Below are 13,494 nucleotides of genomic sequence, written 5' to 3' on the forward strand. Positions count from 1 at the left end.
CTTATACCCTGTAGGAGTTTTCTAGTTAGACCTGAACCAATCCCTGATCTGTTCCCTGGGTCCATCACCATCCGAAGGACGGCCGCGGCAACGCTTTTCCTAACTTAGGCAACCCGTCTACTTCCTAACCTCATAGGCATAGCATGTGGCCCGCTGCTTTAGATCAAACTGAACCTTGTCCGTATCAAAACCCTATAATCTTCGTAGCTCTGAAGACACGGAAAACCAGATCACCGATGGTTCGACATGTTACAAGGTTTTCCGATGTTTGTTGTGTACTTATGAGCGACATGGTACACATATGTTTCTTTGCTATTGTATCTTTTGTTCACATATGTTGGCTTTTCCTATGGTGGGTATTGCGACCCATTTTCAACGTCTTTGTAGCAGCGAAAGAGGATTAGTTGTATTCATACATTTTCTTTTGCTACAAGGGGCGTGTTCAAAAATGTTGAACAACTTTTTCTTTCTACGTGTTGGGGTTTGGGTGGGTGCAAACGATGTTGCGTGCATATGGAGAAATATTGCATGCACAAGTTTGATATGTGACAAGGGGAAATGAGATCTACCATTTTAAGTGGGATCCAACAAGTGGGAAGACACGACTATTTTCTCAAAGTTTCAGCCGATTGTCGCCTACCACTCGCTAGTTTCAGTTCAACGTTACTTGTATTTGGCATGAAAAACTGAATTGAGTACTGTACTCTGTACTAATTTGGCACTTTGGTTTTGACTACTACTAGTAGTTTGGCACTGCTTTTTTTTTTTTTTTTTTTTTTTTTTGAACTAGTTTGGCACTGCTGATTTCACTGAGATGGTATTCCGGCTATATTGTCTATAGAAAAAAATTGTGACCGGCCACACCACGGGCCCATATGTCAGCAGACTACCCACGCTTACAGGGAAACCAGCCGATCCCGTCTCCGTTTCCAGCTCCGGCCACTGAAAAAGATGGCGGAGATTGCCGGCGACGAGACCCCGCCGCTACCTTCGTCTTCCGGCGCCGGCGAATCCTCTCTCTACTCGTCCCCACCCTCGCCCACCGCCCCCGCAGGCGACAAGTCGCCGCCGCCGCGCACGACGAAGCCCGGCACGAAGCGCCTCGTCCTCACCGCCTCCGTCTTCCTCTCCTTCCTCGTCGGTACTGCTCCCCACCCCTCCAAATCCACCATAGCCTTACTGCTTTTCTCTTCCTTCTCCGTATAACCTTCCGCATCTCCCTTTCCCTCTCCGCAGGACTGCCCTTCCTGCTCAAATCCACCGAGATCCACCGCTCGCCGCTGCCCTCCGACGCAATCGCCGACCTGTCCCGCCGCCTGCACTCCCACCCACCCTCCTTCCCCCGCGGTCTCCACGCGGTCTTCCTCCGCTCCGGCCCTGGCTCCCCCGCTTCCACCCTCGCCAATCAGCTCGAGCGGGCAATCTCGACCCAACCCCACGGTCGCGCCGCCGGCAACATCTCCGTATCAGTCACCGTGCAATCGGGCGGTAGCTGCTCCAGCAGCAGCAGCACTGTGGCTTCGCCTTGGCGATGCGGGGCTGTGACCACCGCAGATTCGGTCCGCGGCGACGAGGTGTTCGATGAATTGCTGCACTCTGCATTGGGTGGCGGCGGCGGTGGGGATTGGATGAAGGTTTACACTGTTGTCTTCATCGAGAGCGATGATGAGAAGGGAACGGCAGTTGTGATCGGAAAGCACCGTCATGCTTGGGCGGTTGGGAAGGTTGATGAGGCTGAGGCGGTGTCACTTGTTGGCAAGGTATTCATCAAGTATTTCCTGAATGGTGGTGTTGAGGAGGGCGAGGCAGGCATCGGGAAGGGAGAGTTCATGCCAGTTGGTTCTGATGGGAATGTTGTGCTTTCGTTTAGCTTGCTGAATGCCGATCCAAATGATTGGGTTTATGATTGGTAAGAACAAAAACTTGAGATATGATATGCAAATTATTGCTGCTGGTGATGTTCCCCTTCTATATCTGCAATTCTGCATTCCTAGAAAATTTCAAGATGTAACTTGTCCTGAAATGTTATAAACCATGCATGTACATCTGATAGATTTACTTATTTAGAATTGACTACAGTTTCTGTCATTGTAGCTAGCTGGTTTCGTACATACAATTCCGTATCCTGTTATTGCTGCCGATGTTGGATTTCTTACGGTTATGCGCCCCACATGCAGGGATTTTGAAAATATTGGTGAGAGGATGCTGAATCCTGTGGTTGAGGCATTGCGACCAATAGCTGATATTAATGTAGAGAGCCAGGTGAATATTTGCCTTATTTGGGCTAAACTTGCATCTTCTATCTCATGGAAGGTGACAATATTAATAGTACTGTAAAACTGTTCCTTTTCTTTTCAGGTTTTGTACCACACTCCAAAGTCCTCCTTTTCTCATTCTGATGATAAACTTGGTGGCAATGTCCTTAGTATGGGAGACATCCCTTTCTTTGTATGTTCCTGACTTGCTCTGACGAAGTAATCTAGTCTCACTCGTTGCTGCATTATTTGGATAGCTATGTGTTAATGCCTGTTCAAGCTTCAGCTGCACTAATTTGATTGTTGCAATAAAATTGATAGGTAAACTCAAACGAGTGGCACTTGGATACATCGCTTTCAGCTACAGGACGATCAAAAGTTCTTCAATTTGTGGTGTATGCTTTTACTTTTAGACCAGACAAGCATCTTAAATTTGTATTGCTACACTTTGCATGCCATGATGCGATTTATGTTCCTAAACATATTTAAAACAGGAGTATGAATCTTGTCTCTTTTTCATGTCCCCTGCTACCATTTCCTCTCTTTATAATTGTACTCTCTTTTCCTGTGCCAAACTCCTGAGGTGATCCCATTGTTTTTTTACACCACCGTGGTAATTGCCTAATAGTTCTTTCCCCCTCTTCTGTAAATAGTACACTTTGCAGAATATATCATAGTTTTAATTCAGAATTCTGATTTTCCAAGTATACAGGGACATAGGACGATTTGCCAGGTTTAATATTATTGTATGAACTTGTTGAATGCTCATTTAGTCATCTAATTTTTTATTCTGTAATAAACAGGTATGTTCCATCTGCAAGGGAATGCCCTTTGTATTTGCAGCTTCCAGATGGGGAGCTTTCAAAAACTAATGCATTTATTTCCCCAGTAAGTACTTTTACCTTCTTTGTGTTGTTCATCTTAACGTTTTCCTTGACAGTATTATCCTGTTAATTAGATGTGGGGAGGTGTTGTTATTTGGAACCCACCAGGCTGTTCACTTGGTTCTAAGAAGACGAGTGGGACTCAGACCAAAATGTCATCACAGGTATGTAGAATTCACCATCTTTTATTTGTCTTGCCTTTTGTATATGTTTGTAAGAGCATTATATGCTGATGCATTTATCTGCAACAGGAACTTATGGAGACTCTAGAAATCTTCATTGGACAGCTAAGGCAATTATTTGGTCTAAAAGCCAACTATCATGCCCAAGGCATGGATGTGACAACTAAATTCCTAGTTAGTGAGAAGGGGTTTGCACAATGGTGAGAATATCTGCCTGCTTGTCTAATAGGATAGCATGGCACAGGTTCATTTTATTATGGCAGAATACAGTTTAGAAAATCTCGAATGCATATGATATATGTGTAGTCACATTAGACTAGAGGACATATTTGCTACCATTATTATCAAACTATCAAGTCCTGGTTACGACGATTTGCAATTGCTCAGATTATCGGTACTGTAGTATGTACAAATTAAGGAGTACATGCATTAAGGATAGAAATTGTCGTCTAAATATCAGTATCTTGAATTATGCAATCACTTTGTGTTTAGTTTATGAATCTGTCTTTTCTTTACCATATAACTTTCTGCTTCAGTGTCCAGCATTTGTGATTTTAGAAGTTCATTTAGTTTTGGTAAATTGCTCAACTTGTTGGTCCCTAAGGTTCTTTACAGAAGTTACTGTCGATCTTCTTATGCAGGGAACTAGATTTATTGTACCGACATCATGCATGTTCCAATCTTTTGTCATGCCTCGCCACCTTGGAATCTCTTTCCAGCTTGGTACATCCGAAGCTCTCAATGAGATATATATAATTTATCCTTCACAAATATATATATACGCTAATGTTGCTTCTTATGGTAGGTCCAATCGCTGCCAAGAATGATTGTTATGGATGAAATTGGGAGGCAGGTGTGTTCCTCCACCACTCTTACTGAATAGATATCTCATGGTTCTGTGTAGCACTGTTTCTTGTTTTGGGGTACCCCTTTTGGCTCTTATTAAGCAACAAAATATTCAGATAAAACTCCACATGCTTCATGCACCTGAACATTCATGGTGTCCGTTGTTATGTTTTGTACCTTCTTGCATACGTTCATACACTTGCCTTGTACACAGAACACGGTTGTCTTTTGTTTAGTGTAAATCCCTTCATAAATTTATAGTGAGGCAAAGTTTGTTCTGACTTCTGACAAGCAAATATTTTCCAGGTTGAGCTTTCGCTTGAAGCTGCAAGTTTAGCTCAAAGAAACGCCAGTCTTGGAATAAGCGATTCTTCAGCAGGCAAGTTGAGGACACACTTTATATTCTCCAAGTTAACCAGAGATTCAAAAGATTTTGTTAACATCGTGATGTTGTGCAGTGTCTGCAACAAGAGCAAGGGCATTAGCTGAGGATGCATTTTTCCATCCGTCCATCAGTTCAATCAGCTATGCTTCGGTGGAGCACTACTTTGCGATTTACATGGTTAGCATTTCACCGAATCATAGACCTCTGGTAGTTAAATTTACGTTGGTAGGTTGGTACTTTCGAATTCTCTATTTTAACCTGAACTGTGGATTATAAACCAAGGTTATAGTATCCTAGTCTGCAAAGCAGCAGAAACCTCCTGTTATCTGAGTTGTGTAATGTTGACATGTAAGTTGTTTAGATAGACTAATAACTCTGATGGTTCGTGTCCCCTTCCATGCTGCATTACCCATTCAATATTCCAAGCCTTGAGATATCTCCGTAGTATATTGAAACCATTTATGGAGCTTTGTTGACTCCAAAATACGGCTGTAAGAACTAGAGAACCCTGTCAATGTTGATGTGTTTCACCTTTTGCAGCCATTCTTTGCACCTGTTACTCTGCACGTGCTGCTGGCGGCAATCAAGGAGCTGAAACGCTACAAGGTGGAGCGAGGGAAATACTCGGCGTTCCTTGCTTCCCAAGCGACGACCTCGTGATCTGACAGTCATGTATCATCAATCTCACGGAGTTTGGCAGGTGATGGAAGGTGGACGCGATGGTCTATAGTGGCATCCTTTCACGTCTGAAACATGGCAATGATATGGTTGCGCCGTCACGACGATCCTAGGCACACACACGCGTAGGGTCTATTTGTGTGCATGTGTGATGTAAAGCTGTAGTTTATATGGTAGGTTTTGCTAGCACATGCGAATGTGGCATGGAGGCCCACTCACATGTAATTTGACCCAGTTTCTTTTAGATGATTCGGCCCACTCGTATGAAACACATGCCAAATTTGAATTTTGAATCGGTATCATTTTTGTAGAATGAATCGTGTATCATTGTCCTGTGAGCCACTGTTTGCATCGGCGAGATGATTGCAAGCGCTATTCACAGAAGAAGATGGTACCGGTAGCCATTCTAGGAGCGAGCGAGAAAGGCATGCATCCAGTATGCAGTTTTGGGCTGTGTGTGAAGGCCCACAGAAGAAGTGGAGGGCAAGCCACGAATAACCGCACCTTTGGGTAGTTACCGTGCCACAGACACAGACGCAGGACGTAAAAAAACCGCAGCGCAGCGGTTGCGGCAAACACGCTCGCCTTCATCCTCCGCTGTCCAAACCCCTCACCAAACCAAACCACTCTGCTCCGCCTCCCGAACAAAAACCTCTCCTTTGCTCTGCAATGCGCGTGTAGCACCGCCGCGGAAACCGCTCCCCCGGCCGGCACCGACCGCGATGCCGTCATCGCCGCCGCCGCCCGGTCCGTCGGGCGAACTGGTGCCGCCGTGGCTGAGAGCCCTGCCGCTGGCGCCGGAGTTCCACCCGACGGAGGCCGAGTTCGCGGACCCCGTCGCCTACATCCTCAAGATCGAGCCCGCCGCGGCGCGCTACGGCATCTGCAAGGTCATCCCGCCCTGCGCGCCGCCGCCCAGGAAGACCACCCTCGCCAACCTCGCCCGCTCCTTCTCCGCACTCCCCTCCTCCTCCCCGACCTTCCCGGCCCGCCACCAGTACGTCGGCCTCTACGCGCGCCGCCCGCTGCCGGCGGTCCAGACCGCCTGGCTCTCCGCGCGCCGCTACACGCTGCAGCAGTTCGAGTCCCGCGCGGCCGCCGCCCGCGGCCCGCTCCTCGCCCGCCTCGGCGTGCCCGCCTCCAGCCGCCTCTCCCCGCTCGACCACGACGCGCTCTTCTGGCGCGCCGCCGCCGCCGACCGCCCCGCCACCGTCGACTACGCCAGCGACCTGCCCGGCTCCGGCTTCTCCGCCCCCGCCCCGCGGCACCACCACCCCGCCCCCGCGGCGCGGCGCCACGTCGGCGACACGGCGTGGAACATGCGCGCCGCCGCCAGGAGCCCCGGCTCGCTGCTGCGGTTCGCGCGCGACGAGGTGCCCGGGGTCACCACCCCCATGCTCTACGTCGCCATGCTCTTCAGCTGGTTCGCCTGGCACGTCGAGGACCACGACCTCCACAGCCTCAACTACATGCACTTCGGCGCCGCCAAGACCTGGTACGGCGTGCCGCGCGACGCCGCGCTCGCGTTCGAGGACGTCGTGCGCCTGCGCGGATACGGCGGGGAGGTCAACCCCGTAGGTGGGGCACACGCAGCCCTTTGTTGCTCTGTACATCTTCCGTGTCCTCTGCTGTTCTACCGACTGCAATGTGATTTCGCGGATTTGGGTTGTGCAGAGACCTTCGCCACGCTGGGGAAGAAAACTACCGTCATGTCCCCGGAGGTTTTCGTGGAATCAGGGGTGCCCTGCTGCAGGTTGGTGCAGAATGCAGGGGAGTTCGTGGTCACGTTCCCGGGATCATATCACAGCGGTTTCAGCCATGGTGAGCACCTGCGCTAGTCAAAATCCTCCCTTTACATGCTGCATTGTCTGTTTGATGCATGCATTTGCAATTTTGTATGTCGTCCAATGCATATACCACAATGTCAAACCTTTCGTCCCAAAACTGTACATAATTAGTTGAGGTAAACATACTCATATGTTTTTTTTTTTTGAGGGTCATACTCATATGTTTGCCAGGCAGTCTTTCCAAATTCGATATCCATGTGATGTCAACCTGTTATTGAAATATGTATACTTGGAACAGAATTACAGTTTTGCATGTGTTTTGTTATTCAAGTATTATTATAAGGTGCAGCAATAAGAAAAATGAATGCGTTCCAAACTTTTCTGAGTTTGAGCACAGAGGACTGTATGGCATTGTGGAGGGGAATTTGAGAGTGTGCTAGAAGTAAATATGACCCTTGGCTTATAATTATGTTTACGTATCCCTGTTCCGACTTTGTTTAGACATCTTGTCATGGGGTATTTGTCGGTTCATCTCATCTAGGCAAGATGTGCATTTGCAATGAATACTCTGGTGCACATGACTCATGAGGATCTTTGTTCCTATGTCATGCCATTGGAGAAGTAATCTTGAATTGTTATTTGGCCATCGCTCAATTGCAGCTAACCCCAAGAGGACCCTTTCTATCTGATCAGGTTTCAACTGTGGTGAGGCATCAAATATAGCTACTCCTGAATGGTTGACAGTAGCGAAAGAGGCAGCAATCCGGAGGGCATCAACCAACCGACCCCCCATGCTTTCGCACTATCAGCTGCTTTATGAACTTGCACTGTCAATGGGCATCAGGTATTCAAACACAACTTCCTTGCTTCACGACCCACACTTGTTTTTGTGAGATAATTTGTTTGCCTCCTGCCTCCTACAGAAAATATCGACATCATAAGTCCTTATGAGTGTCCAACTTATATTATGTTTTCACCGGAAAATAATTCGTCTGCAGGTGTGCAATGTGTAAGCTCCATGTGTTAACAGATATATGTTTCTGTGATCAGTGTTTCACTTTCAGTTTCTCTGTCCCAGGCAAGGAAGTTGTATTTTATTTTCACTTTATGTCTCTTACAGTAGCTATGACTTAATGATAATGCTTCAGTCTGGTGCCCTTTGTGTTCATTTATATTGGAGCTGTTCTCTAAGATAGCTCTTTCCATGCTTGGAGTTGATATCAGGTATTCAACACCAGTTGCATGCTTCATGATGCACACTTGATAATTTGTTAGCCTCCTTCCTACTTAAAAAAAAATACCAATCTCATAAGTCTTTATTATTGTCCAACTTGTGTGATGTTTTCACCTGAAAATAATTTGGCAGTAGGTGTGCCTGTATTTGTGATCAGTGTTGACAATATTTGATTTTCCAGTTTCAGTTTCTCTAACCAGGCAAGGAAGTTGTATAATTTTCACTTATGTGTCTGACTGTAGCCATGACTTTATGATAATGCTTTAATCTGGTAACCACATTCATGTATATATTACCGCTGTTTATACTCCATGTGCCCGGAGCTGGCACCAAGTGCTCCATTTTGTATATTGTTTGACCCTTCACTCACTTTTTCCAACTATTATATTTATAGGGACCCATCCATTGGGGTAATGGAACCACGGAGTTCTAGATTAAAGGAAAAGAAGAAGGGCGAAGGAGGGCAATTGGTCAAGAAGTTATTTGTCCAAAATGTTATTCAAGACAATGAACTGCTTAGTTGTCTTCTGAATGATGGATCTTCTTGTATTGTTCTTCCTATAACTGCTCATGATGGTCCTGTTCTTTCAGCTCTGCGCTCAAGATACCAATTAAGACCTAAATCCAATTTGTCAGATAACCTATGCAGTAGTGGAGAAACTCTGGAAGCTTCGAGATGCTTACCGCAGAATGAAGCATTTGATTTGAATGGTGAAATTAGAAACTGCAGTGCTTTGTCTTCATCCAAAGAAAGGTCATTAGCAGTCTGCTCTGGAAAGAAATACCCACCAGCAAGACGTATGCATGATTGTGTAAATCTCTCTAGTTCACCTGACACAAATAATTCAGAAGGTGATGAGGTGGATGTAATCAGTGCTGCTGGGCTCTTAGATCAGGGTTTATTATCCTGTGTCAGCTGTGGGATTTTAAGTTTCTCGTGTGTGGCTGTCATCAAACCAAGAGAGTGTACATCAAACTACTTCATGTCTTCTGATTATAATTTGATTAATGATAAGCTTTTTGCATCTGGAGGGAGTCACCTGGCAAATGCAACGGGAAGAGAAGGGACTAGTGGTGACATTCTAAGTAAGTTACACGTCTTGCAATTTATACCATCAACTTTTTAGCTTTGTCTTATCTTCCCTTTTTTTGCTGTAATTAGCATGGGCTTGTTTATTGAAATAATTATGTTCTGAGTTACTGTGACATGATTTCTAGGAAGTAGTCAAAAAATTATTAATGCTTAATCCGTTAGAACATAGAACACTCAAAATTCAGTTGTTAAGATAGATGCAGATTTGGTGCTCTGATTTTATTTTCTTGTTAAAAAATAATCCGTTTTAAAATTCCGCAGATAAGAACATATAAGTATAACATTAGCGGGATTAGCCTTGAATCTTTATTCCCTGACTAAGCCACTTTGCCAGTTTAATCCCTGAATATTGTTACTCTTTGTTAGAGACATTATCCAGAAGGGCAGGGTTACAGGCTTCATTGCTTGTTGCCTCAGGACGCAGGCCGATTTTTGATTTATATTTTTTCTTATTTGAAATAGTTCCGCCGTGTCTTTCTTATGATGGAAGTGAATAATTTGTGATACCTATGTACGATTTTATTGCTAATCGCGTGATAGTCGTTGTTTATGTATCATAGGACTATTGGACCGTCACGTTAATTCTGAATAGAGACTGGATGTAACTTGCGTAGCTCTACTTAGAGTTCTAGTTTATTAGCTATGCCGAAGTGGATTTCATCCTAGTTTCTTTTGTCTTATAGCATCAAGAATTTATATCTGATGCAATGTATGTATTCCTAATCAACACGCAGGATTCGGTTTTGAACCGTATGGCAATGAAATGCTTTCTGATGCTGAACCTGTCAACGGAAATTCTGCTCTTGATCCTCTGGTGGCTGCTTATGGAGATCAATCAGATTCCAACGAAGATATTCGGAACGAAAAACTTAAGGTCTCTCATGAATCCATGGAATTATCGGGGCAGATGACTGAACCACAGCACAATGGCTCAAGTAATATCTGTTGTGATGGAACGAAGATTTCCTCAAGTAGCGACAAATGCCACCAAATTCCATCATCCCAGAGCTCTCTGTGTATTGGTGGCTCAGGTATTTCAGATGGACCAAGAGGTGTTCGCACAAGAAACAAATATAAACTTAAGCAGGCTCTGTCTGAAGGTTTTCAGCTAAAGGATAATCGTCTGACAATGGAACAGAAGGTTCTACCTGAACCGTCAAACCCAAATAAGATTCTGAAGGAGGGACCACTTGATGCCAGCGGCACAGATTATCATTGTATATGTAACAGCACCGCAATCGTTATGGATGACCCTGGAACCTCTGCTGCTACAATGAACAACTTAAATAAACCGATTGTGAAGTTTGATAAGGATTCATCAAGAATGCATGTATTTTGTCTTGAGCATGCTGTTGAGGTTGAGAAGCAACTTCGAGCAATTGGTGGTGCAAATGTTATTCTTTTATGTCGTCCAGGTCAGTCATCAAGCTGCTTACTCGATTGCAATGCACCTTTTTAAATCCAACATTTTTTGAACTTGTGGTATCCTCTCTAATGCTGCATGCACCCAGTATGAGCGAGCAATGGCTCATTCTGATCGTACTTGAATACGTTAATGCACGAGCCATCCAAGACATGGTACTAGGTTGCTCCTTTTTTCTGTTTAGAGCACATTTTACTTACATCCGCTTTGGTAATGTCACTAGTAAAAAGAAAATTTAGACCTTCTGTGCTTGAGGTGTTCATAACACTGAATAATCTCCCCGCAAAAAATAAAAGAACTGAATAATCAACATTGAGTTCTAGGTTCTGAAAATTGAATTGTTTGTTACGTTTTGTACAGAATATCTTAAAATAGAAGCAGAAGCAAGGTCGTTAGCTGCAGAAATGGAAGTTGAGTATGACTGGAAGGGCATCCATTTCAGGGAAGCCAAAAGGGAGGACAGGGAGATGATACAAGAACTGCTGCAGGATGAGGAGTCAATACCAACAAGCAGTGATTGGACTGTAAAACTGGGAACTAATCTTTACTACAGTGCAAATCTGTCCAAATCTCCTTTACACAACAAACAAATACCATACAACAGGGTCATCTATAGGGCATTTGGCTGCAATTCTCCAAACAACTCACCAGAAGATCTGAAAACTTGCGAGAGGAGTCAAGGCAGGCAGAAGAAAATAGTCATTGCTGGCAGGTGGTGTGGGAAAGTATGGATGTCAGACCAGGTCCATCCAATCCTAGCTCAGAGAATTGAAGGCAGTGAACTGGAAGAGAGTGACAATTCTGGTGGAGTGGCAGCCTCCAAAAGAAGCACTGCAACAGATGTAATGAAATCAAGCAAGAGAAGGGGGAACATGACTCTGGAGGAAACAGATACAAAGAGGCCCAAACAAACTAAGGAGTACAGTCCCAAAGCATTAAAACGTGTTGCTCAAGTGTCCTTCCCCTCACCAACTGGAACTGTTCTCCGTGTTAGCTCCAGGATTGCCAATAGACCAAATAAGGTGAAATCAGAGATGACAGAAGAAGAAGATGATGATCCTGCTAGCCGTCCAAAGTCAAAGGTTACTTTCCATTCGCGAACAAGAGCACCACAGAAGACTGAAGTCGAAGCAAGGAAGCAAATGAAGATAAGCAGAGGAGACATTATGATGGATCCAGCTACTCCAAAGGATGAAGAGGAGCACCCATACTCTGCAGAGGGTTCTCCTGTGAGCTCTGACAGTAATTGGGATTTGTATCCGCGTAAGCACCGAACCAGAACAGAAGCAAAGATCCAACTGAAGAAATCTACAGGAGAGAAGAAGAGGACTCCAAGAGATCCAGTGCATGCCGAAGAGTACATGTGCAGTATCGATGGCTGTTATACAAGCTTCGACACGAAAAATGAACTCTCCATGCACGAGCGCGACGTCTGCCCCGTCAATGGCTGCGGGAAGAAGTTCATCACGCACAAGTACCTGCTGCAGCACCACAAGGTTCACACGGATGACCGTCCGCTGAAGTGCCCGTGGGAGGGCTGCGGCATGGCGTTCAAGTGGGCCTGGGCAAGGACAGAGCATCTCAGGGTTCATACGGGCGACAGGCCCTACGTTTGCCATGAGCCAGGGTGTGCACAGACGTTCAGGTTCGTGTCAGATTTCAGCCGTCACAAGCGCAACACAGGCCATTCACCCAAGGGGACGAGAACCGAGGCATGATCGGCCAAGGCAGGAGCAAGTTATGATGGTATACCAGAAGCTACAGTGGTAGGATTGTGTATATTCAAGCAATGCCCGGAGCCCATGGTAGTCTGCTCACGGTTTCTTTAGCTTAGCACTCAGTATATCGTTATTTCCTGAATTGTATTAGCTAGCACCGCAATCGGTGTGCTTGCTATGTCCATAATTCCGTTCATTGATCATTTCAATGATTGCCACTTTACCTTAGTTTAGCACTGATTTATGTATGATGTATTGACATTACCACCAAATGCACGGTTAACTGTCATGTTCAATCTAATCTCTCTTTTAGTTTCACTTCTTTGCTTGTGTTAACCTCTGGCATGTAGATGATGATTTAACTGTGGTTTTATTTTTGTGGGGAAAATTTGACTGAGGTTATGATACGATGCCCCCGTTCAATATTTGCTTATGTTAACCTTTGGCATGTAAATGATGATTTAACTGTGTTTTTTTTGCGGGGAAAATTTGACTGAGGTTATGATACGATGCTCCCGTTCAATCTGATCTCTTTTTAGCTTCACTTCTTTGGTTGTGGTAACCTTTGGCATGTAGATGATGATTTAACTGTGTTTTTTTTTGTGGGGAAAATTTGACTGAGGTTATGATACGATGCTCCCATTCTAGTGAGCTTGTGGCAGACGCGAGGGTGGTGCAGAGGAACAAGGCATAGATCCGTTGGCTGTCGTGGTTCTGTTTGTGCTGTTGGGCTGCCAGCCGGCTTGTGGGATGTTGCTTCGCTTTGGCGCTATCAGGCTTTGAGAGATGGGAGCGCGACTGAAATATCCGCCAGGTGCGTCAGGCACCATGCGTATCCATGGGATACCTGGGAACTGAAAAGTGATCATGGAACGGGCAAATGGTGTAATACACACTACTGAGTCCTGACCAAGATCGTTTAAATTCGTCCTTCAGATTAAGTTCAAATCTACTTTATTCTCACAGCATTTACATGTTTGTACAATGTCAGAACATATGCATCGAGTGA

General features: G+C 45.2%; 2 protein-coding genes across 2 annotated transcripts; both read left to right on the top strand.

Moving 5' to 3' along the window:
• Positions 1–859: 859 nt before the first annotated feature.
• LOC127345265 (uncharacterized) lies at positions 860–5,543 on the top strand. Its single transcript, XM_051371710.2, has 13 exons — positions 860–1,141; positions 1,237–1,909; positions 2,178–2,262; positions 2,359–2,448; positions 2,577–2,650; positions 3,059–3,143; positions 3,214–3,303; positions 3,391–3,521; positions 3,963–4,044; positions 4,127–4,174; positions 4,474–4,546; positions 4,626–4,729; positions 5,093–5,543. Exons 1-13 carry the CDS (start codon positions 952–954, stop codon positions 5,210–5,212), a joined length of 1,845 nt encoding a protein of 614 aa, XP_051227670.1. The 5' UTR covers positions 860–951; the 3' UTR covers positions 5,213–5,543.
• Positions 5,544–5,827: 284 nt separating this feature from the next.
• Positions 5,828–12,807, top strand: LOC127345266 (lysine-specific demethylase JMJ705). Its single transcript, XM_051371711.2, has 6 exons — positions 5,828–6,808; positions 6,905–7,051; positions 7,711–7,861; positions 8,646–9,337; positions 10,079–10,759; positions 11,128–12,807. The coding sequence occupies exons 1-6, from the start codon at positions 5,953–5,955 to the stop codon at positions 12,483–12,485; spliced, it is 3,885 nt and encodes a 1,294-aa protein (XP_051227671.1). The 5' UTR covers positions 5,828–5,952; the 3' UTR covers positions 12,486–12,807.
• The last annotated feature ends 687 nt before the right edge of the window (positions 12,808–13,494 follow it).

This window comes from Lolium perenne, chromosome 3, assembly GCF_019359855.2.
Source record: "Lolium perenne isolate Kyuss_39 chromosome 3, Kyuss_2.0, whole genome shotgun sequence".
Taxonomy (NCBI): Eukaryota; Viridiplantae; Streptophyta; class Magnoliopsida; order Poales; family Poaceae; genus Lolium; species Lolium perenne.